Source organism: Mus caroli, unplaced genomic scaffold (genome assembly GCF_978045245.1).
Source record: "Mus caroli unplaced genomic scaffold, Mus_caroli_1 scaffold_17, whole genome shotgun sequence".
NCBI classification, from domain to species: domain Eukaryota; kingdom Metazoa; phylum Chordata; class Mammalia; order Rodentia; family Muridae; genus Mus; species Mus caroli.
The window spans coordinates 19,865,398-19,888,395 of NW_028227272.1; the positions used below are offsets into that span (position 1 = coordinate 19,865,398).

General features: G+C 40.7%; 1 protein-coding gene across 1 annotated transcript in view; it reads right to left on the minus strand.

Annotated features, from left to right (window-relative positions):
- The window catches only part of LOC110312040 (kininogen-1-like), a 36,899-nt gene that overhangs the window by 2,454 nt on the left and 11,447 nt on the right, over positions 1-22,998 (minus strand). The window contains 6 exon segments of the mRNA XM_085832361.1: positions 932-1,018; positions 1,121-1,228; positions 3,715-3,887; positions 4,430-4,514; positions 8,092-8,199; positions 16,173-16,345. Of these exon segments, the coding sequence (XP_085688487.1) occupies positions 932-1,018; positions 1,121-1,228; positions 3,715-3,887; positions 4,430-4,514; positions 8,092-8,199; positions 16,173-16,345 (734 nt within the window).

A 22,998-nucleotide genomic window follows, 5' to 3' on the forward strand; every position in this document is an offset into this window, starting at 1 on the left:
TATGTCAGGCTGTGCCACCACAGGGCCTATTCACAAGTGTGACAGGAAGACCTTTTACAATGTGTTAGAGATAGTAACAAATGACAAGAACCTAAACCAGAAAGGAGAGGTGGCAATCTGCACAGAGGTGTGGCTTTCTAAATATGTTCCACCTCCCCTTTTATAGTTGAGGCCTGTGCTCAGATATGAAAGTACTCAGGCTTTGGAGTCACATGTCTTTTAGTTGTCAGGATCATGATGGAAAGGGTGGGCTCAGAGTTGACCTACACTCAACACTCTACACACTAAGTCCACTTTGCTGCAAAATAAAACCACAGCACCTGCCTCCCAGGGTCCTCAGGACTGATGAGAATGTGCAAGGAGCTTGCTGTGCAGAGCCTGGGAAAGAGGGACTTAGTGAAGTGATTCACTCTGGAGCTTCAGAGCACTTCAAATCTTAGCATCCCATTATTGGTAAGTAATGAAGCCCTAGGCACATTGATTCTTAAAAAGACGATGCAGAGTGTTGCCTCTCAGATTTGAATCATGTGTAGACCCCTTGACTTCTGTTTTAAAGTGCATTTTGGTATTCATTTAACTGTGGAAGGGGAGTGAATCCACGTTTCTCACAAAGTCCTTCAATGCACAGAGCAGAACCCAGCACACAGTAGTGCTAAGGCCTTAGGTGCGTCTTGGAGTTGTGTGGCTAGTGGTAGTGCCCTGGTCTTCTCCTCACTACCAGGCAGGGAACGCTGACAGTGAGCTAAGTGACTGAGAGGTGACCTGTTTTCTTTCCCAGCCATAAAATGCAAGATCAGCATAGATATGTACAACTTCTTACGGGTTTAAAAGAGCAGCCCCTCCCCCAGGTTATTTCAGTAATGATTCATGTTCAATATTGCTTTTTGGAATAGACAGAACTGACCCCAAGCTGACAATACTCCAATCCTACCATATCTAATGCTTGGCATTTCACAGTCGGGACGACTTTGTTCTCCCATGGTCTCATGTACACGTTAGCATTGCAGTTGAGACTTTGCTAATCATGAAAACAGAAGACAAGAGAAAATAAATCAGCATTAGTCATGAGGCCCATGAGCAAGTGACCCTTAGAGTGTCACACAGGGACAGTGCTACTCACTCCAAGGTGCTTGATCTCACAATCTTCTGTCAGCTCTGTGTTACTTTCCTTGGAACATTTGGTTTCTCTGGCTATGAACTCAATAACGTAATTAGTTCCTGCTACCACCTGTAAAGTTAATAGTACAAGACAAATATTTAGTGAGGATTTCTATAACAAACTGCACTTTTTTACTTCAGTGTGGTCAAAGTTAGAATCTGGAAATTTTAAATATTACCTGACCATCTTAGAAAGTTACACTGTCCTTGTAGTGTGACTACCAGTATAAAATTCTCTACAAGGTGCACATATCTGATACATCGTTTTGTTTGTATGTATATCTAAGATTTCTGGATATTAGTTGGGTCAGCTTACTTCACTGAGTAAAAGAAATACAGGGTAACCTTTCACTTTAATATTCACATACTAATTTAAATGTTCATAAGCTATAAACCACACCTACCAAGTAACTCAAGGGCCTGAATTTTAGTACAATCTGACGTATGGGAGGGAAAACTTAAAATATTTTCTGTTGTCTCTCTGCCAAATACTGAATCAGAAAATCCGTGTGTAGTTTAAATTACCCAGTTAGGAAAATATTTAGATTATCTATTAGTTTTCATATATTTTTAAGATTAAGTAACCTCTTATATCTATAAACAAACCAGTTGGTGGAACATGCCTGTAATCCCAGCATTGGGGAGGCAGAGGAAGGTAGATCTTTGTGAGTTCATGGCCAGCCTGGTCTAGAGAGTGGATTTCAAGTCAGTCTGGACTGTATAATGATATACTTTCTCAAAAAAAATTTTTTAAGTAGTTAGGAATGTATCTAACCAAATGACTCAAAAACTATTACAATAAAATTCTCTACAATAAAAATTTCTAGATATTAGCAAAGGAAATTACAGAAGATACTAGACAATAGAAATATAGTCCATGGTCCCAGATAAATAAAATTAATAGTGTGAAAATATCTATAGTACCACAGTTAATATACAGAATTAATACAATACCTATAAAAATTCCCATGTCATATGTCATAGGCTTAGATAAAATACATGAATTTATATGAAACCACAAAAGACCAAATGGCCAAAGCTGTCCTAAGGAGCAAGACAATGCTGAAGGTATTATAGTACTTGACCTCAAATTATACTATAGAGCCATAGTGACAGAGACAGGCTGCGACTGGTGCAGAAACAGACAGGAAGACCAACAGCACAGGCAGGAACCAGCCCCAGGTATCAACAGATGGGACTGAATGAAAATACAAAGTCTCTACCCAGCAGAGGAAACAACCAACAGGGCCAGTTATACTTCAGACAACAATTGCTATGCAGAATTAATAAAGAATTACAGATAAAATTAATGTTTCATATTAAAGATGATTATCTAAAAAAAAAACACAAAAGAACAAAACAAAAAACAAAATAAAAACAAACTAACAAAACAAGAATTACAGAAATTAAATGCCAAGGGAATAAAACTGTCAATCAGCACATAGGAAACAAACTAACAGGCAGTTACTAAAGCAGGAGACTGACCCCCATCAAACACTCTTTACAAAGATGTCTTTACGTTTTGCCTGACACTCAACAGTAAGGGTCTGCTTGGCTTCATTTACTCAGTCCCATATTGTGTATCTTGGTATTATTATTAGTAGGCATTTGTGGGTGGGTGTGTCTGTATGTGTGGGGTGGGGGGAGTGCATGCCATGTATGACATGTATGTGTGGGGTGGGGGGAGTGCATGCCATGGCGTGTGTGTGCAAGTCACACAACAACTCTGTGCAGTCGGTTTCCTCCTGTCCAGGGATGGGATTCCGGCCATCAGGCCAGTGTTAAACACCTTTACCATCTGAGCCATCACTGGCCCTGCTGACCAGTTGACAGTTTACCGTGTCTTTTGCTTTTAGAATGAAAACAACAATGACTTAGTTCACATATGAAGGCTCTTGTTAGATTCCTAGAAATTACCAGATTTAGAAGCTCATGTCAGCCTCCACAGCAGCTTGCTTCTGTCTTGATAACATTTCTTATCTACTCTCAGCTTAGCTTAGCTTACCTTAGTGTAGTTTAGCTTAATTAAGCTTATCCAGGGAAGCTAGTCTTTAGGGTAGAATCTGTCCTTTAACAGTCTGAGTATAGATGCCAGTGCTGTTGGAGATTTTCCCTTTTCTAATACAGCTACTCATTTTACAGATGGTGACACAAGAGATGAGATTTTAATAGTCACACAGAGTCACCAAGGATAGAGGTGACGGTAGAGCTGAGCCTCTGACTCCAGATAAAGGCAAACAGCCTTTATTGATAGAGTGCATCAATCGGACACAGGGAACAAAGGGAGAAAGAACACGCAGCAAGAGAGAAGGTCCTCTGTGTGTGTGAGTTAAGACAGGATCTTGCTAAGTGTAGTCCAAGGTGACCTAGAACTTGTGGCAAGATACTTGTCCAGCCAAGACACTCAAGCATGCAGCACAGTTGGGACTTGGAATTTAAGCCACCAAATCCTGTTGCCAAGTCCTGTTTTCCCCACCAGAACCAAGAACAGGGGTCATATTACCTACCATTCGATCTATACATAGGATACAAACTCCCATTTTCCTATTTACAGACCTGTGATGTTGCTTTTTTCACGGTGTCAATCTTGAAATAGAAAGGATGTTTATTCTCTGTATTTAGCTGCACAATGGAATGACCAAGCACCTCCTTCAGCTCTGGGCTGTCTACAGGTATGTCCCTGGGGCAGCCAGGGCAATGCTTGGGAAGTGCTTCTACCAAATCATCTCCTGAGAAGAAATCAGATTTAAAGTCAGTAGGTACACCCAAAGTGTAGTCTGGCTTCTCTCCTGTCCCACACAACTTCTGCATTCTCATTTATAGAGGGTGTGAGGTAAGCAGAACAGGATTAAGGGAATATTGGTCCTCAGACAGTCCACTTCTCCTTGTTCTCTGGGAGATCAGATGTTTAGGGAAGCGTGTTTGCCCATGTTCACCCATATGCTATAATTGCTTATATTTTTACACACTGATACAGGGTATTATATGTTGCAAGTCAGCCTTAAATTCTCCATGTAGATGCTGACCTAAAACTTCTGATCCCCTGCTTTAGTATCCGGACTGACACAGTTACAGGTATGCGACCACACCCAGTTTAAAATTTCCCATTTTTGATATAAACTATACAGAAATATTTAACTTTGAGGAAAGTGATTATGAACATAAAGGTATGATTGTCCAATGGCCAGCTTAGAGTCCCCAGACAGACACAGTGCAGCTTAGTAAGAAGGAGGCCCCGCCACTTCCTGTGTCTCCATGTGGGCTTTCTCACCTGGATGAAGGTCACAGCTCTGCGAGAAGTCCTCAATTTTGTTATCAGTATCCACGAAAACATTACCTCTACACTCACCACCATCCTGGTGGTTCAAAGTTATAAACATAAATCATTGTGAAAGCAAACAACTAGCAAAAGTAAAAGACAGTATGTCTACTTTACAAATCATTGCATCGGGAAAAGGAAGAAAGAGGAATAAAAGCTGAAAGCAAAGGAGAAAATGAGAAACACAGATAACCATGCTATCCTTGCTAAGGCAGAAACACAGAGGGGAAGGAAATTGGGTTGTCCACTGCACAGGGAATGACTAAGTAAGTGGGTTACTCGTGTGTGTGTGTGTGTGTGTGTGTGTGTGTGTGTGTGTGTGTTTATACATGTACATGTACACAAGTGCAGGTGCCCATGGAAGCTAAAACAGGGTGTTGAATCTCTTAGAGCTGGAGTTACAGGAGGTTGTGAGCTTCCAGATGTGGGATGTAGGTGCTGGAAGCCAAACTCAAGTCCTCGGAAGGAGCAGGGCTTCCCTTTACAAGCCAACTCTCCAGACACTCCACCGCACTTTATGAGACAGGATCTCTCATTGAACCCTGAGCTCACTAATTCCAGTAGGCCGCTGTCAAGTGAGCCCAGGAGTCTTGTCTCTGTCTCCCTGATGCTAGGATTCTAGATGTCTGCATGGGAAAGAGAGAGATCCAAAGACAAGCCCTTTACTGACTGAACTATCTCTTTCCTGGCCTCAACTTTTGCTTTGTTTTGTTTTAGAGGCAGCTGAGCATATGACCTTCACATGTATCTGCACAGGTGAGCACACACACACACATACATACCTGCATATACCACACACACAAAGGAAAGAATGGGCAAAGAATATATAATTACTCATCCATAAATTCAACCCATAAACTTCTAGCATAAACTTCTATACTTATAAAAATATTTCAGCAAAATAAACACATTAACTAAATTATTAAGAAACTAAAATATATTTAGCTATATAAAATACTGATTTTTTTCTTTTTTTTAATTAGGTATTTTCCTCATTTACATTTACAATGCTATTTCCAAAAGTCCCCCATACCCTCCCCACCATTCCCCTACCCACCCACTCCCACTTTTTGGCCCTGGCGTTCCCCTGTACTGGGGCATATAAAGTTTGCAAGTCCAATGGGCCTCTCTTTCCAGTGATGGCCAACTAGGCCATCTTTTGATACAAAAATACTGAATTTTAATGCAATAGAATGTAAATTGTTTATTTCAGCAAACAACTAATAAATAAATGACATTTAAAAGATTTTAATAACTATGTTTATCATTTGTAAATTTGAGACCCTATTCTGAAGGAAAAAACACCAAATACAAAAATAATTTCATTTTCAAAAATGTTTGCTAGGGAGGATTGCTTTAGGGGCATCACTAGGAAAGGAGTCCCTTGGTGCTGTGGAGGCTCGAAGACCCAAGGAAAGGGAATGCTAAGTTGCTAAGACAGGAGTGGGTGGGCAGGTGGGGGAGCAACCTCTTACAGGCAGGGGGTTGGGGATGGGATGGGGAACTTGTGGAGAGGAAACTGGAAAGGGGGATAACATTGAAATGTAAATAATTAAAATATCCAATAAAAATGAAAAAATGTGTGCTAAGTTATTAATTATCAAAAAAATAGAAATAACCAAGGTATCCAAAGGTAGGGGTGCTGTGGTAATCTGTGGTGTCCTTGCTGGAATATTTTTACAGAGTCATTTTTAAAGTTTACTAAGATTTCTACTGACTAGGAAAACTTCTTAGGTGAATAAAAAGTAGAGCATGAAAAATAATCAAAGGACTGGAGAACTGGCTCAGAGGTTCAGAGCACTGACTGTTCTTATGGAGGACTGCGGTTTGATTCTCATCACCCAACAGCAACTCACAACCACCTACAACTTCAGTCCAAGGGATCTGATGCCCTTCCTAGCCTCTGTGGATATTGCATGTACAAAGTCCAGAGATCATATATGTAGGCAAAAAGCCCATATACATGAAATAAGTAAATGTAAAAAAATTAAATAAGATAATCACAACTTTCAAAAGAGAAGTCACTGAAAAATTCCAACAACACTTCTTTGGATAAACATGAAGAGAAGATGCACAAATCCATGGGGGGGTGGGTAGAACCATTCTGCTTGCATTTGCATTTCCTAATGAGTGCTAGTCCTGTGGATCTCCTCATGTGCTAATTGGCTACCTGCAAATCTGGAGGTTTCTGTTCAATCCTTTGCCCATTTTAGAAGTGGTCTGTCTTTTGGTGTTGAGTTCTGAGATTTTGAACATGATCTTCACATTAAGCCCTTAAAGGGCAGATGATTCACAAATGTTTCCTTTCATTTTGGGTCTTTCTTGGTAGGGTCTTTTATGACTCTTTCTACAGCTATAAGTCAATGCATGATTAAGTAGAATATCTGAGAAGTATTAAAGAAATCCCAAAAGGTATGCAAAATGAAAAAAGCACCCAGAACTCTTCCTGAAGGTCAACAGTGTTTTGAATTATAACAAATTTATTTTCTATCACTTTTATATTTATATTACTTGACCTTGTATATTTGCCTGACTCTGTATACACAGTTTCCCTGCCTTCCTTTTTTTTTAAAAAAAAAATTTAAATCTAAAATAAATTTTGAGACAGCATTGTCTCCCTATGCAGCCCTAGAAGGCCTAGAACTCGGTTTGTAGAGCAGACTGCTCTTGAACTCAATGACATCTGCTGCTTTTGCAGTGCTGGTAAAGGTGTGTGTCACCACACCCAGCCTCCTGTTTCCTCCCCATCTTCCTTCATTTATTTAGGTTGTTTTGGTTTTCTTTCTGAAACAGCAGCTTTTCAAACCAATGAAGGCCTCAAACCCACTGAGCAGTTAAAGATGATCTTGAACGCCTAATCCTTCTTTCTTCATTGCTCCTGTGAGTAGAATTTGTGTCCTAATTTTTTTTTCTTGTCCTTAACATGTTAGAATGATTTGCTAATGTCACAAGAGGCTCAGGAAGCAGTATTAATCTATGGACTGCTGTACCTTGCATAACCATTTCTTAAGGATGCATATAGCATTTGTTTCCAATACTTTACCATGAAAATTAGCAAAGTGTGGTCTAGATTTCACACCTTTCCCTCATGACATAAAACTGTCAAAGCAGAGATACTAGATTAAAGAATCATCTACAATAATATTCCAGGAAGGTTTGTTCCTTGGTCATCTTGGCATTCACTGGCCACAGAACAGCCACTGACATCTTTTCAATGACAAGATGTCATGCACAGCAGGAGAGGATTCCCAGGATGCATTTATTAGATGACAGGAGAAGAGGGAGGGTGAGAAAACACCACAGTGGAGTTTGCAGGAAGAAGCTGAGTCACAGAGGACCCTGTGTGAACATGGAGCAAACATGGAGGAAGAGGAGGCCAGGAGAGTGTGACAACCCATCACCACGACAAATCCCATACCTAATCCCTGACAGGATGGAGATATGTAGTGTGACACACATGGATGCCTTGACCAGCAACTTAGGTCCTAAGATTCTGGGGTGGACCTGAGTGTGAACTATTAAGTGACATCTTGGTGTCAAGTGACAGAGTTAGACAGTTCTGGAAACACTGTCAGCAAACTGTGAAAGACAATCATTAAATGTCTGCTACTTACACCATTGGGAAGGGCCACACAGTCTCCACGGAGGGAAGGAAAACGCTCCTTTGAACAATTTGTTTGCACAATTGTGTAGGTAATGTCAAAATTCAGGCCACCCACCACCTAAAATGAGTTAGATTAAATGAGTACTTGAACCTCAGGTTGAACATTACTCACAGTGAGCAAAAATATAAATGTCTTTAAACATTGAATTGGATACAAGTGTTCAAGAAGTGCAAACTGTCATTATTACTGGGCAATAGAATCACTGAGCAAGTGTTGAGTATTGTGACACACACACACACACATACACATACAGAGACACATACAACACACTCCATGACACTTCAAAGTAACTGCTAATATAAAGTTATATACATATATACTATAAGTGCATATAATATATATCTTTAATATCATATAAAATATACATGAATGCAAGTGGGTAAAATACACAACACACTAAGGAGCAAGTTGAAGTAAAAAAAAAATAGACAATTAGTCTAAATTGAGGAATTCTTAAGAAACTGAAATTCAGAATACCCAGCCTGACCAGGTTACAAGTCCCTTCCGGTCGGCACCAGCACCGGGTCACCTTGGGCATAGAGTCAGCGGACACCCCCAAGGTCCCCAGAAGACTCTCCACGTGATCTTAGGACCTCTGGTGAGTGGAACACAACTTCTACCAGGAGGCAGGTTCAAACACCAGATATCTGGGCACGTTCCCTGCAAGAGGAGAGCTTGCCTGCAAAGAGTGCTGTGACCACTGAAACTCAGGAAAGAGCTAGTCTCCCAGGTCTGCTGATAGAGGCTAACAGAATCACCTGAGGAACAAGCTCTAACCAGAGACAACTATAACAACTAACTCCAGAGAATACCAGATAGCGAAGGGCAAAAGTAGGAATCTTACTAACAGAAACCAAGACCACTCACCATCATCAGAAGGCAGCACTCTCACCTCGCCCAGTCCTGGGCACCCCAACACACCCAAAAAGCTAGAGCCGGATTTCAAAGCATATCTCATGATGATGGTAGAGGACATCAAGAGGGACTTTAATAACTCACTTAAAGAAATACAGGAGAACACTGCTAAAGAGTTACAAGTCCTTAAAGAAAAACAGGAAAACACATCCAAACAGGTGATGGAAATGAACAAAACCATACTAAACTTAAAAAGGAAAGTAGACACAATAAAGAAAACCCAAAGTGAGGCAACACTGGAGATAGAAACCCTAGGAAAGAAGTCTGGAACCATAGCCGTGAGCATCAGCAACAGAATACAACAGATGGAAGAGAGAATCTCAGGTGCAGAAGACTCCATAGAGAACATCGGCACAACAATCAAAGAAAATGCAAAATGCAAAAAGATCCTAACTCAAAACATCCAGGAAATCCAGGACACAATGAGAAGACCAAACCTACGGATAATAGGAGTAGATGAGAATGAAGATTTTCAACTTAAATGACCAGCAAATATTTTCAACAAAATTATAGAAGAAAACGTCCCAAACCTACAGAAAGAGATGCCCATGAACATACAAGAAGCCTACAGAACTCCAAATAGACTGGACCAGAAAAGAAATTCGTCCCGACACATAATAATCAAAACAACAAATGCACTAAATAAAGATAGAATATTAAAAGCAGTAAGGGAAAAAGGTCAAGTAACATATAAAGGCAGGCCTATCAGATTTATACCAGACTTTTCACCAGAAACTATGAAAGCCAGAAGATCCTAGACAGATGTTATACAGACACTAAGAGAACATAAATTCCAGCCCAGGCTACTATACCCAGCCAAACTCTCAATTACCATAGATGGAGAAACCAAAGTATTCCATGACAAAACCAAATTCACACATTATCTTTCCACGAATCCAACCCTTCAAAGGATAATAACAGAAAAAACACAATACAAGGACGGAAATCACACCCTAGAAAAAGCAAGAAAGTAATCCCTCAACAAACCAAAAAGAAGACAGCCACAAGAACAGAATGCCAATTCTAACAACAAAAATAATAGGAAGCAACAATTACTTTTCCTTAATATCTCTTAATATCAATGGACTCAATTCCCCAATAAAAAGACACAGATTAACATATTGGTTACACAAACAGGACCCAACATGTTGCTGTTTACAGGAAACCCATCTCAGGGAAAAGACAGACATTACCTCAGAATGAAAGGCTGGAAAACAATTTTCCAAGCAAATGTTCTGAAGAAACAAGCTGGAGTAGCCATTCTAATATCTAATAAAATCATTTGATCATCTCACTTAAACATGGCCTTATTAAACTTAATTAATAGGGGGGTAGAGAGTTGGAGACCGTACTGTTAGAAGGTCAAGCCCTTCACAGCCTCCTACCCTAAAAAAGCCAATTGGCCTTGTACTAAGGAGCCAGTCATACCCCTTCTCCCTGTTCCCAGCCTGTCATCCAAAAATGCGGAGGAATACCCACTCAGTGTTATTCATAATAACGTGCATTTCAAATTCATACAGTCAACCTTCTCCAGGGATCCAACGCCCTACTTAAAATTCAACTAGGAAGTTACCTATTCAGTAGTAATTAGCATTGTAAAGTCAGAGCCTATACCCCAGAGCTATTCTGTTAGTTGTTTACTAGGACAGAAAGGACAGACTTATCCAGACACAGTTTACCATAAGAAAAGTTAGAAAATTCCACATAGATGGGTTTTTTCTTTAGCCCTAAAAATTCAGGCAAAACTACTGAGCATAGATAAATTTTATGCCTCAGGCCAGCCTTTTCTTTTTTTTATTTTTTTATTTTATTAACAACAGGGAGGAGATGTAGTCTCCCCTCCCCCAGCCTGAAACCTGCTTGCTCAGAGGTGGAGCTTGCCTCTCAATTGTTCTGCCACACCCACTGCTGGAGCCTGCCGCTTTCCTGTTCCAGAGCCATCACGTGTTCACCTAAAACTTTACTCCTAGATTATTTGGCAGGAATCAGGCCCCTCCCCCTTCCTTCATAAGGGAGTGTCAAAATAGTAAAATTGAACCTTGAGCAGAGCCTTGTCTTGGTTCCTTCCTTATCTCTCGCAGCATAGCCCTTCTTCTCTTCCAGGTTTCCAAAATGCCTTTCCAGCCTAGAACCCAAACATGTGGTTGGCTGGCTGGACACAACAACTTCCAACCCAAAGTTATCAAAAAAGACAAGGAGGGACATTTCATACACATCAAAGGTAAAATCTTCCAAGAGGAACTCTCAATTCTGAATATCTATGCTCCAAATGCAAGGGTAGCCACATTCATTAAAGAAACTTTAGTAAAGCTCAAAGCACACATTGCACCTCACACAATAATAGTGGGAGACTTCAACACACCACTTTCATCAATGGACAGATCGTGGAAACAGAAACTAAACAGGGACACAGTGAAACTAACAGAAGTAATGAAACAAATGGACTTAACAAATATCTACAGAACATTTTATCCTAAAACAAAAGGATATACCTTCTTCTCAGCATCTCACGGTACCTTCTCCAAAATTGACCATATAATTGTTCACAAAACAGGCCTCAACAGATACAAAAGTATTGAAATTGTCCCATGCATCCTATCAGATCACCATGGACTAAGGCTGATCTTCATTAACAACATAAATAATAGAAAGCCAAAATTCACATGGAAACTGAACAACACTCTTCTAAATGATACCTTGGTCAAGGAAGGAATAAAGAAAGAAATTAAAGACTTTTTAGAGTTTAATGAAAATGAAGCCACAACATACCCAAACTTATGGGACACAAGAAAAGCATTTCTAAGAGGGAAACTCATAGCTCTGAGTGCCTCCAAAAATAAACTAGAGAGAGCACACACTAGCAGCTTGACAACACACCTAAAAGCTCTAGAACAAAAGGAAGGAAATTCACCCAAGAGGAGTAGACGGCAGGAAATAATCAAACTCAGGGGCTAAATCAACCAAGTAGAAACAAGAAGAACTATTTAAAGAATCAACCAAACGAGGAGCTGGTTCTTTGAGAAAATCAACAAGATAGATAAACCCTTAGCCAGACTCACTAGAGGGAACAGGGACAGTATCCTAATTAACAAAATCAGAAATGAAAAGGGAGACATAACAACAGATCCTGAAGAAAACCAAAACACCATCAGATCCTTCTACAAAAGGCTATACTCAACAAAACTGGAGAACCTGGATGAATGGACATGTTTCTAGAAAATACCAGTACCAAAGTTAAATCAAGATCAGGTTAATGATCTAAACAGTCCCATATCCCCTAAAGAAATAGAAGCAGTCATAAATAGTCACCCAACCAAAAAAATCCCAGGACCAGATGGGTTTAGTGCAGAGTTCTATCAGACCTTCAAAGAAGAACTAATTCCAATTCTGCACAAACTATTTCACAAAATAGAAGCAGAACGTACTCTACCCAACTCATTCTATGAAGCCACAATCACTCTGATACCTAAACCACAGAAAGATCCAACAAAGATAACTTCAGACAAATTTCCCTTATGAATATTGATGCAAAAATACTCAATAAAATTCTCACTAACCAAATCCAAGAACACATTAAAACAATCATCCATCCTGACCAAGTAGGTTTTATTTCAGGGATGCAGGGATGGTTTAATATACGGAAGTCCATCAACGTAATCTATTATATAAACAAACTCAAAGACAAAAACCACATGATCATCTCATTAGATGCGGAGAAAGCATTTGAAAAAATCCAATATCCATTCATGATAAAAGTCTTGGAAAGATCAGGAAATCAAGGCCCATACCTAAACATGATTAAAGAAATCTACAGCAAACCGGTAGCCAACATCAAAGTAAATGGTGAGAAGTTGGAAGCAATCCCACTAAAATCAAGGACTAGACAAGGCTGCCCACTCTCTCCCTACCTATTCAACATTGTACTTGAAGTCCTAGTCAGAGCAATTCGACAACAAAAGGAGATCAAGGGGATACAAATTGGAAAAGAAAAAGTCAAAATATCACTCTTTGCAGATGATATGAAAGTATATATAAGTGACCCTAAAAATTCCACCAGAGAACTCCTAAACCTGATAAACAGCTTCAGTGAAGTAGCTGGATATAGGATTAACTCAAACAAGTCAATGGCCTTTCTCTACACAAAGAATAAACAGGCTGAGAAAGAAATTAGGGAAACAACACCCTTCTCAATTAGTCACAAATAATATAAAATACCTTGGCGTGACTCTAACTAAGGAAGTGAAAGATCTGTATGATAAGAACTTCAAGTCTCTGAAGAAAGAAATTAAAGAAGATCTCAGAAGATGGAAAGATCTCCCAAGCTCATGGATTGGCAGGATCAACATTGTAAAAATGGCTATCTTGCCAAAAGCAATCTACAGATTCAATGCAATCCCCATCAAAATTCCAACTCAATTCTTCAACGAATTAGAAAGAGCAACCTGCAAATTCATCTGGAATAACAAAAATCTTAGGATAGCAAAAACTCTTCTCAAGGATAAAAAACCTCTGGTGGAATCACCATGCCTGACCTAAAGCTGTACTACAAAGCAATTGTGATAAAAAAAAAAAACAAAAAAAAAAAAAACAAAAAAAAAAACAAAAAAAACTGCATGGTATTCTTATAGTGACAGACAAGTAGACCAATGGAATAGAATTGAAGACCAAGAAATGAACTCACACACCTATGGTCACTTGATCTTTGACAAGGGAGCTAAAACCATCCAGTGGAAGAAAGACAGCATTTTCAACAAATGGTGCTGGTACAACTGGTGGTTATCATGTAGAAGAATGCAAAATGATCCATTCCTATCTCCTTGTACTAAGGTCAAATCTAAGTGGATCAAGGAACTCCACATAAAACCAGAGACACTGAAACTTATAGAGGAGAAAGTGGGGAAAAGCCTCGAAAATATGTGCACAGGGGAAAAATTCCTGAATAGAAGAGCAATGGCTTGTGCTATAAGATGAAGAATTGACAAATGGAACCTCATAAAATTGCAAAGCTTCTGCAAGGCAAAAGACACCATCAATAAGACAAAAAGATCACCAACAGATTGGGAAAGGATCTTTACCTATCCTAAATCAGATAGGGGACTAATATCCAATATATATAAAGAACTCAAGAAGATAGACTCCAGAAAATCAAATAACCCCATTAAAATATGGGGCTCAGAGCTAAACAAAGAATTCTTACCTCAGGAATACCGAATGGCTGAGAAACACCTGAAAAAAAGTTCAGTATCCTTAATCATCAGGGAAATGCAAATCAAAACAACCCTGAGATTCCACCTCACACCAGTCAGAATGGCTAAGATCAAAAATTCAGGTGACAGGAGATGCTGGCAAGAATGTGGAGAAAGAGGAACACTCCTCCATTGTTGGTGGTATTGCATGCTTGTACAACCACTCTGAAAATCAGTCTGGCGGTTCCTCAGAAAATTGGACATAATACTACTGGAGGATCCTGCAATACCACTCTTGGACATATATCCAGAACTTGTTCCACCTAGCAAGAAAGACACATGCTCCACTATGCTCATAGCAGCCTTATTTATTATAGCCAGAAGCTGGAAAGAACCCAGATGCCCCTCAACAGAGAAATGGATACAGAAAATGTGGTACATTTACACAATGGAGTACTACTCAGCTATTAAAAAGAATGAATTTATGAAATTTCTAGGCAAATGGATGGACCTGGAGGGCATCATCCTGAGTGAGGTAACCCAATCACAAAAGAACTCACATGATATGTACTCACTGATAAGTGGATATTAGCCCAGAAACTTAGAATACCCAAGATATAAGATACAATTTGCAAAACACATGAAACTCAAGAAGAACGAAGACCAAAGTGTGGACACTGTGCCCCTTCTTAGATTTGGGAACAAAACACTCATGGAAGGAGTTACAGAGACAAAGTTTGGAACTGAGACAAAAGGATAGACCATCTAGAGACTTCCATACCCGGGGATCCATCCTATAATCAGCCTCCAAACGCTGACACCATTGCATACACTAGCAAGATTTTGCTGAAAGGACCCTGATATAGCTGTCTCTTGTGAACCTATGCCGGGGCCTAGCAAACACAGAAGTGGATGCTCACAGTCAGCTACTGGATGGATCAGAGGGCCCCCAATGGAGGAGCTAGAGAAAGTACCCAAGGAGCTAAAGGGGTCTGCAACCCTATAGGTGGAACGACAACATAAATTAACCAGTACTCCCCCAGAGCTCGTGTCTCTAGCTGCATATGTATCATAAGATGGAAAGAGAGGCCCATTGGTCTTGCAAATTTTATATGCCTCCGTACAGGGGAACACCAGGGCCAAGAAGTGGGAGTGGGTGGGTAGGGGAGTGGGAGGGAGGGTATGGGCGAGTTTTTTGGGATAGCATTGGAAATGTAAATGAGGAAAATAGCTAATAAAAAAAAAAAAGAAAGAAAGAAACTGAAATTCAAAGGACCAGAATAGCTCTCAGAAAAGCCGTGATAAAGGAGCCAATAAAAGATCTAATTCCAAGCTAGGCCTGGTGGTCAAGTCTTTAATCCCAGCATCAGAAGCAGAAGTAGGAAGATCTCGGATTGATTGAGGCTACTCTTGTTTACAGAGTGAGGTCCAAGGCAGCCAGGACTGTGTAGAGACTCTGCCTCAAACAAAGAAAGAAAAGATCAGATTACTAGATATTTCCACTGAACACCACCAGGAGGAAGTGGGCAGTACAATTTCAGGCATACCTAGAAAGTCGTGTCCACCTTTCTATGAAAAATTTAATATTTTGGTGCCATTTTTAATGAATGACAGGAAGATAAAAATATAGATTTGGTAAAACCTTAAAGCCAGAATGACACACATTTTTCCACTTCTGGGAAGAAACCATGCACTGAGGAGGGAATGGGTGTGTGAGAGTTCCTTTCCTTTAGTGCATGGCACAACTCACCTGGACCCCTGAGAAGTTCCTTGCCTTAAGAGTTATTATCATGGAAACACAGGGCACTCTAGGACGATGCCAGCATGTGCCAGGCAGGTTCCTCCTGCCAATGGTTCATTTTAGGTGACAAAATGCCAATCTAACAGATTTTTAAGCACATCACATTCCTTGAACAATGAAAAACAAACCTGTCCTTGGGCACTTTTTACTTCTCTGAGAGCAAAGAGGTGGCTGTGATCTGTGTTGTTGTTGAAATATTCGATGGCGTGTTTCAAAACAGGCTTCAGGTCTGGGCTATCTGCCGATACGGGATACACGCACATCGCACAGTGGTACTCCTCTGTCACTATGGGGCCCTTTCCTTGTCAAAGAACAGACAAAGAGACAGCATTAATAAATGAAAATGCATCTCATATTCATGGTCCTAAACCCATGAGACTATTTAGAAAGACCCTGAAAACCTGACTTTCTGTAATTCATGTATGAGTTAAAGATAATGAGAATTTAGGACTCCTGTGCAATCAAAAGCAAAGGTAGAGATTGTTGAGAACATTTATTTTATGCCCTTCTATTGATTTCATTTTCTGACAGGGTCTCATATATTCAAGGTTGGTCTGGAAGTGTCTATCTATGCAGCTATGGTTGGCTTCAAGTATCTGATCTCCTTCCTCTGCTTTTCTCCAGAGGCTTCTATGGCTGCTGTATAAACTGATGGGGATTGAAGCCAGGCCTTCGGGTATACTAGCTTCTCAGAACAGGGTTCAGGAAGGAAGTTGTGTGAGGAGAATTTTGAGTGCTTGTAAGAACACTCCAAGAGTACAAGACAGGAGTCTTGTGACCTCAGTTTCTTTCTTTTTTTTTTTTTTAATTTATTAGGTATTTTCTTCATTTATATTTCCAATGCTATCCCAAAAGTACCGCATACCCGCCCCCCTCCCCTACCCACCCACTCCCACTTCTTGACCCTGGCGTTACCCTGTACTGAGGCATATAAAGTTTACAAGACCAATGGGCCTTTCTTTCCAATGATGGCCGATTAGGCCATCTTCTGATACATATGCAGCTAGAGACACGAGCATGCATGTGTCCTTCTTACCAGTTGGAACATCTTCTGGATATATGCCCAGGAGAGGTATTGTGGAATCCTCCATTAGTACTATGTCTAATTTTCTGAGGAACTGCCAGACTGAATTCCAGAGTGGTTGTATAAGCTTGCAATCCCACCAACAATGGAGGAGTGTTCCTCTTTCTCCACATCCTCGCCAGCATCTGCTGTCACCTGAATTTTTGATCTGTGACCTCAGTTTCTTGAAAGCACGGATTATTCCACATGCAACACATGCAACTTTATGAGGCCCGATTTATCGATTCTCGATCTTACAGCACAAGCCATTGCTCTTCTATTCAGGAATTTTTCCCCTGTGCCCATATTTTCCAGGCTTTTCCCTACTTTCTCCTCTATAAGTTTCAGTGTCTCTGGTTTTATGTGGAGTTCCTTATACCATTTAGATTTGACCTTAGTACAAGGAGATAGGAATGGATCAATTCGCATTCTTCTACATGATAACCGCCAGTTGTGCCAGCACCATTTGTTGAAAATGCTGTCTTTTTTCCACTGGATGGTTTTAACCCCCTTGTTAAAGATCAAGTCACCATAGATGTGTGGGTTCATATCAGGGTCTTCAATTCTGTTCCATTGGTCTACTTGTCTGTCGTTATACCAGTACCATGCAGTTTTTATCACAATTGCTCTGTAGTACAGCTTTAGGTCAGGCATGGTGATTCCACCAGAGGTTCTTTTATCCTTGAGAAGAGTTTTTGCTATCCTAGGTTTTTTGTTGTTCCAGATGAATTTGCAGATTGCCCTTTCTAATTCCTTGAAGAATTGAGTTGGAATTTTGATGGGGATTGCATTGAATCTGTAGATTGCTTTTGGCAAGATAGCCATTTTTACAATGTTGATCCTGCCAATCCATGAGCATGGGAGATCTTTCCATCTTTGAGATCTTCTTTAATTTCTTTCTTCAGAGACTTGAAGTTCTTGTCATATAGATCTTTCACTTCCTTAGTTAGAGTCACGCCAAGGTATTTTATGTTGTTTGTGACTAATTGAGAAGGGTGTTGTTTTCCTAATTTCTTTCTCAGCCTGTTTATCCTTTGTGTACAGAAAGGCCATTGACTTGTTTGAGTTAATCTTATATCCAGCTACTTCACTGAAGCTGTTTATCAGGTGTAGGAGTTCTCTGGTGGAATTTTTAGGGTCACTTATATATACTATCATATCATCTGCAAAGAGTGATATTTTGACTTTTTCTTTTCCAATTTGTATCCCCTTGATCTCCTTTTGTTGTCGAATTGCTCTGACTAGGACTTCAAGTACAATGTTGAATAGGTAGGGAGAGAGTGGACAGCCTTGTTAGTCCCTGATTTTAGTGGGAATTCTTCCAGCTTCTCACCATTTACTTTGATGTTGGGTACTGGTTTGCTGTAGATTGCTTTTATCAAGGCTAGGTATGGGCCTTGAATTCCTGATCTTTCCAAGACTTTTATCATGAATGGGTATTGGATTTTGTCAAATGCTTTCTCAGCATCTAACGAGATGATCATGTGGTTTTTGTCTTTGAGTTTTTTTATACACTGGATTACGTTGATGGATTTCCGTATATTGAACCATCCTTGCATCCCTGGGATGAAACCTACTTGGTCAGGATGGATGATTGTTTTCATGTGTTCTTGGATTCGGTGAGCGAGATCTTTATTGAGGATTTTTGCATCTATATTCATAAGGGAAATTGGTCTGAAGTTCTCTATCTTTGTTGGGTATTTTTGTGGTTTAGGTATCAGAGTAACTGTGGCTTCATAGAATGAGTTGGGTAGAGTACCTTCTGTTTCTATTTTGTGGAATAGTTTGTGAAGAACTGGGATTAGATCTTCTTTGAAGGTCTGATAGAACTCTGTACTAAACCCATCTGGTCCTGGGCTTTTTTTGGCTGGGAGAATATTAATGACTGCTTCTATTTCTTTAGGGGATATGGGACTGTTTAGATCATTAACCTGATCTTGATTTAACTTTGGTACCTGGTATTTTCTAGAAACGTGTCCATTTCATCCAGGTTCTCCAGTTTTGTTGAGTATAGCCTTTTGTAGAAGGATCTGATGGTGTTTTGGTTTTCTTCAGGATCTGTTGTTATGTCTCCCTTTTCATTTCTGATTTTGTTAATTAGGATACTTTTCCCTGTGCCCTCTAGTGAGTCTGGCTAAGGGTTTATCTATCTTGTTGATTTTCTCAAAGAACCAGCTCCTCGACTGGTTGATTCTTTGAATAGTTCTTCTTGTTTCCACTTGGTTGATTTCACCCCTGAGTTTGATTATTTCCTGCCGTCTACTCCTCTTGGGTGAATTTCCTTTTGTTCTAGAGCTTTTAGGTGTGTTGTCAAGCTGCTAATGTGTGCTCTCTCTAGTTTGGAGGCACTCAGAGCTATGAGTTTTCCTCTTAGAAATGCTTTCATTGTGTCCCATAAGTTTGGGTATGTTGTGGCTTCATTTTCATTAAACTCCAAAAAGTCCTTAATTTCTTTCTTTATTCCTTCCTTGACCAAGGTATCATTGAGAAGAGTGTTGTTTAGTTTCCACGTGAATTTTGGCTTTCTATTATTTATTTTGTTATTGAAGATCAGCCTTAGTCCATGGTGATCTGATAGGATGCATGGGACAATTTCAATATTTTTATATATGTTGAGGCTTGTTTTGTGACCAATTATGTGGTCGGTTTTGGAGAAGGTACCGTGAGGTGCTGAGAAGAAGGTATATCCTTTTGTTTTAGGATAAAATGTTCTGTAGATATCTGTCAGATCCATTTGTTTCATAACCTCTGTTAGTTTCACTGTGTCCCTGTTTAGTTTCTGTTTCCACGATCTGTCCATTGGTGAAAGTGGTGTGTTGAAGTCTCCCAATATTATTGTGTGAGGTGCAGTGTGTGCTTTGAGCTTTACTAAAGTATCTTTAATGAATGTGGCTGCCCTTACATTTGAAGCATAGATATTCAGAATTGATAGTTCCTCTTGGAGGATTTTACCTTTGATGAGTATGAAGTGCCCTTCCTTGTCTTTTTTGATGACTTTGGGTTGGAAGTCGATTTTATTAGATATTAGGATGGCTACTCCAGCTTGTTTCTTCCTACCATTTGCTTGGAAAATTGTTTTCCAGCCTTTCATTCTGAGGTAGTGTCTATCTTTTTCTCTGAGATGAGTTTCCTGTAAGCAGCAAAATGTTGGGTCTTGTTTGTGTAGCCAGTCTGTTAGTCTATGTCTTTTTATTGGGGAGTTGATTCCATTGATATTAAGAGATATTAAGGAAAAGTAATTGTTGCTTCCTTTTATTTTTGTTGTTAGGGTTGGCATTCTGTTCTTGTGGCTGTCTTCTTTTAGGTTTGTTGAGGGATTACCTTCTTGCTTTTTCTAGGACATGGTTTCCGTCCTTGTATTGTTTTTTTTTTCTGTTATTATCCTTTGAAGAGCTGGATTCATGGAAAGATAATGTGTGAATTTGGTTTTTTTGTGGAATACTTTGGTTTCTCCATCTATGGTAATTGAGAGTTTGGCTGGGTATAGTAGCCTGGGCTGGAATTTGTGTTCTCTTAGTTTCTGTATAACATCTGTCCAGGCCCTTCTGGCTTTCATAGTCTCTGGTGAAAAATCTGGTGTAATTCTGATAGGCTTGCCTTTATATGTTACTTGACCTTTTTCCCTTACTGCTTTTAGTATTCTATCTTTTTTTTAAAAAAAAAAGATTTATTTATTGATTATATGTAAGTACACTGTAGCTGTCTTCAGACACACCAGAAGAGGGAGTCAGATCTCGTTACGGATGGTTGTGAGCCACCATGTGGTTGCTGGGATTTGATCTCTGGACCTTTGGAAGAGCAGTCGGGTGCTCTTACCCACTGAGCCATCTCACCAGCCCCAGTATTCTATCTTTATTTAGTGCATTTGTTGTTCTGATTATTATGTGTTGGGAGGAATTTCTTTTCTGGTCCAGTCTATTTGGAGTTCTGTAGGCTTCTTGTATGTTCATGGGCATCTCTTTCTTTAGGTTTGGGACGTTTTCTTCTATAATTTTGTTGAAAATATTTGCTGGTCCTTTGAGTTGAAAATCTTCATTCTCATCTACTCCTATTATCCGTAGGTTTGGTCTTCTCATTGTGTCCTGGATTTCCTGGATGTTTTGAGTTAGGATCTTTTTTGATTTTGTATTTTCTTTGATTGTTGTGCCAATGTTCTCTATGGAGTCTTCTGCACCTGAGATTTTCTCTTCCTTCTCTTGTATTCTATTTCTAATGCTCGCATCTATGGTTCCAGATTTCTTTCCTAGGGTTTCTATCTCCAGTGTTGCCTCAATTTGGGTTTTCTTTATTCTGTCTACTTCCCTTTTTAGGTCTTGGATGGTTTTATTCAATTCCATCACCTGTTTGGTCTGGTTTTCCTGCAATTCTTTAAGGGATTTTTGTGCTTCCTCTTTAATGTCTTCTACCTGTTTAGCAGTGTTCTGCAATTCCTTAAGGGATTTTTGTGTTTCCTCTTTAATGTCTTCTACCTGTTTAGCAGTGTTCTCCTGTATTTCTTTAAGTGTGTTATTAAAGTCCTTCTTGATGTCCTCTACCATCATCATGAGATATGCTTTTAGATCCGGGTCTAGCTTTTCCGGTGTGTTGGGGTGCCCTGGACTGGGCGAAGTGGGAGTGCTGGGTTCTGATGATGGTGAGTGGTCTTGGTTTCTGTTAGTAAGATTATTATGTTTACCTTTCGCCATCTGGTAATCTCTGGAGTTAGTTGTTATAGTTGTCTCTGTTTAGAGATTGTTCTTCTGGTGATTCTGTTAGCCTCTATCAGCAGACCTGGGAGACAGGCTCTCTCCTCTGAGTTTCAGTGGTCAGAGCACTCTCTGCAGGCAAGCTCTCCTCTTATAGGGAAGGTGCACAGATATCTGGTGTTTGGACCTCCTCGTGGCCGAAGATGAAGGCCCAAAACAGGACCTTTCCCAGAAGCTGTGTTGCTTTGGCGGGTCACAGAAGCTGTCGGCTTGTGTGGTGCACACTCTCACCTGTGCAGACTATGTTCGGTGGAGTCCCGGAACCAAGATGGCTACCGCCAATCTAGAGGCAAAAGCCTCCAGGGCCGAGTGGACACCTGTCCTCTGGCCAGAAAGGTGGCCGGATGTCTGGGGCCTGAAAAGGGTGCTGCCTCAGTAGCTCTGTGGCTCCTGCTTGTCCCAGAAGCTGTCAGGTTCTGTGGTGCACACTCTCACCTGTGCAGACTAAGTTCAGTGGAGTCCCGGAACCAAGATGGCTCCCGCCGATCCTGAGGCAAAGGGCTCCTGGGTTGGGTGGACACCTGTCCTCTGGCTTGGAGGGTGGCCAGATGTCTAGGGCCCGAAAAGGGCGCTGCCTCAAAGGCTCTGTGGCTCCTGCCTGTCCCACAAGCTGTCAGGTTCTGTGGTGCACACTCTCACCTGTGCAGACTAAGTTCCTAAGTTCGGCGAAGTCCTGGAACCAAGATGGCTCCCGCAGATCCTGAGACCAAGGGCTTCTGGGCCGGGTGGCCACCTGTCCTCTGGCCGGGAGGGTGGCCGGATGTCTGGAGCCTGAAAAGGGCACTGCCTCAGAGGCTCTGTGGCTCCCGCCTATCCCAGAAGCTGTCAGCTTCTGTGGTGCACACTCTCACCTGTGCAGACTAAGTTCAGCGGAGTCCCGGAAACCAAGATGGCTCCCGCTGATCCTGAGGCAAAGGGCTCCTGGGCCGGGCGGAGACCTGTCCTCTGGCCAAGAGGGTGGTCGGGTCATCTGAAGTCTTAAGATCCCGTGGCTGGTGTTGTGAGTAGCTGGCAGGTGTCAGCTGACTCTGCACCCTAGCTACTCAGGTGCTGGTCGGACCGGAAGGGCCAGTGAAGTCTTCTTGACAGGTCGAGAGGCCTGGAAGCACTCATGAGGCAAAGACATTCAAGGAAACTCAACCTCCT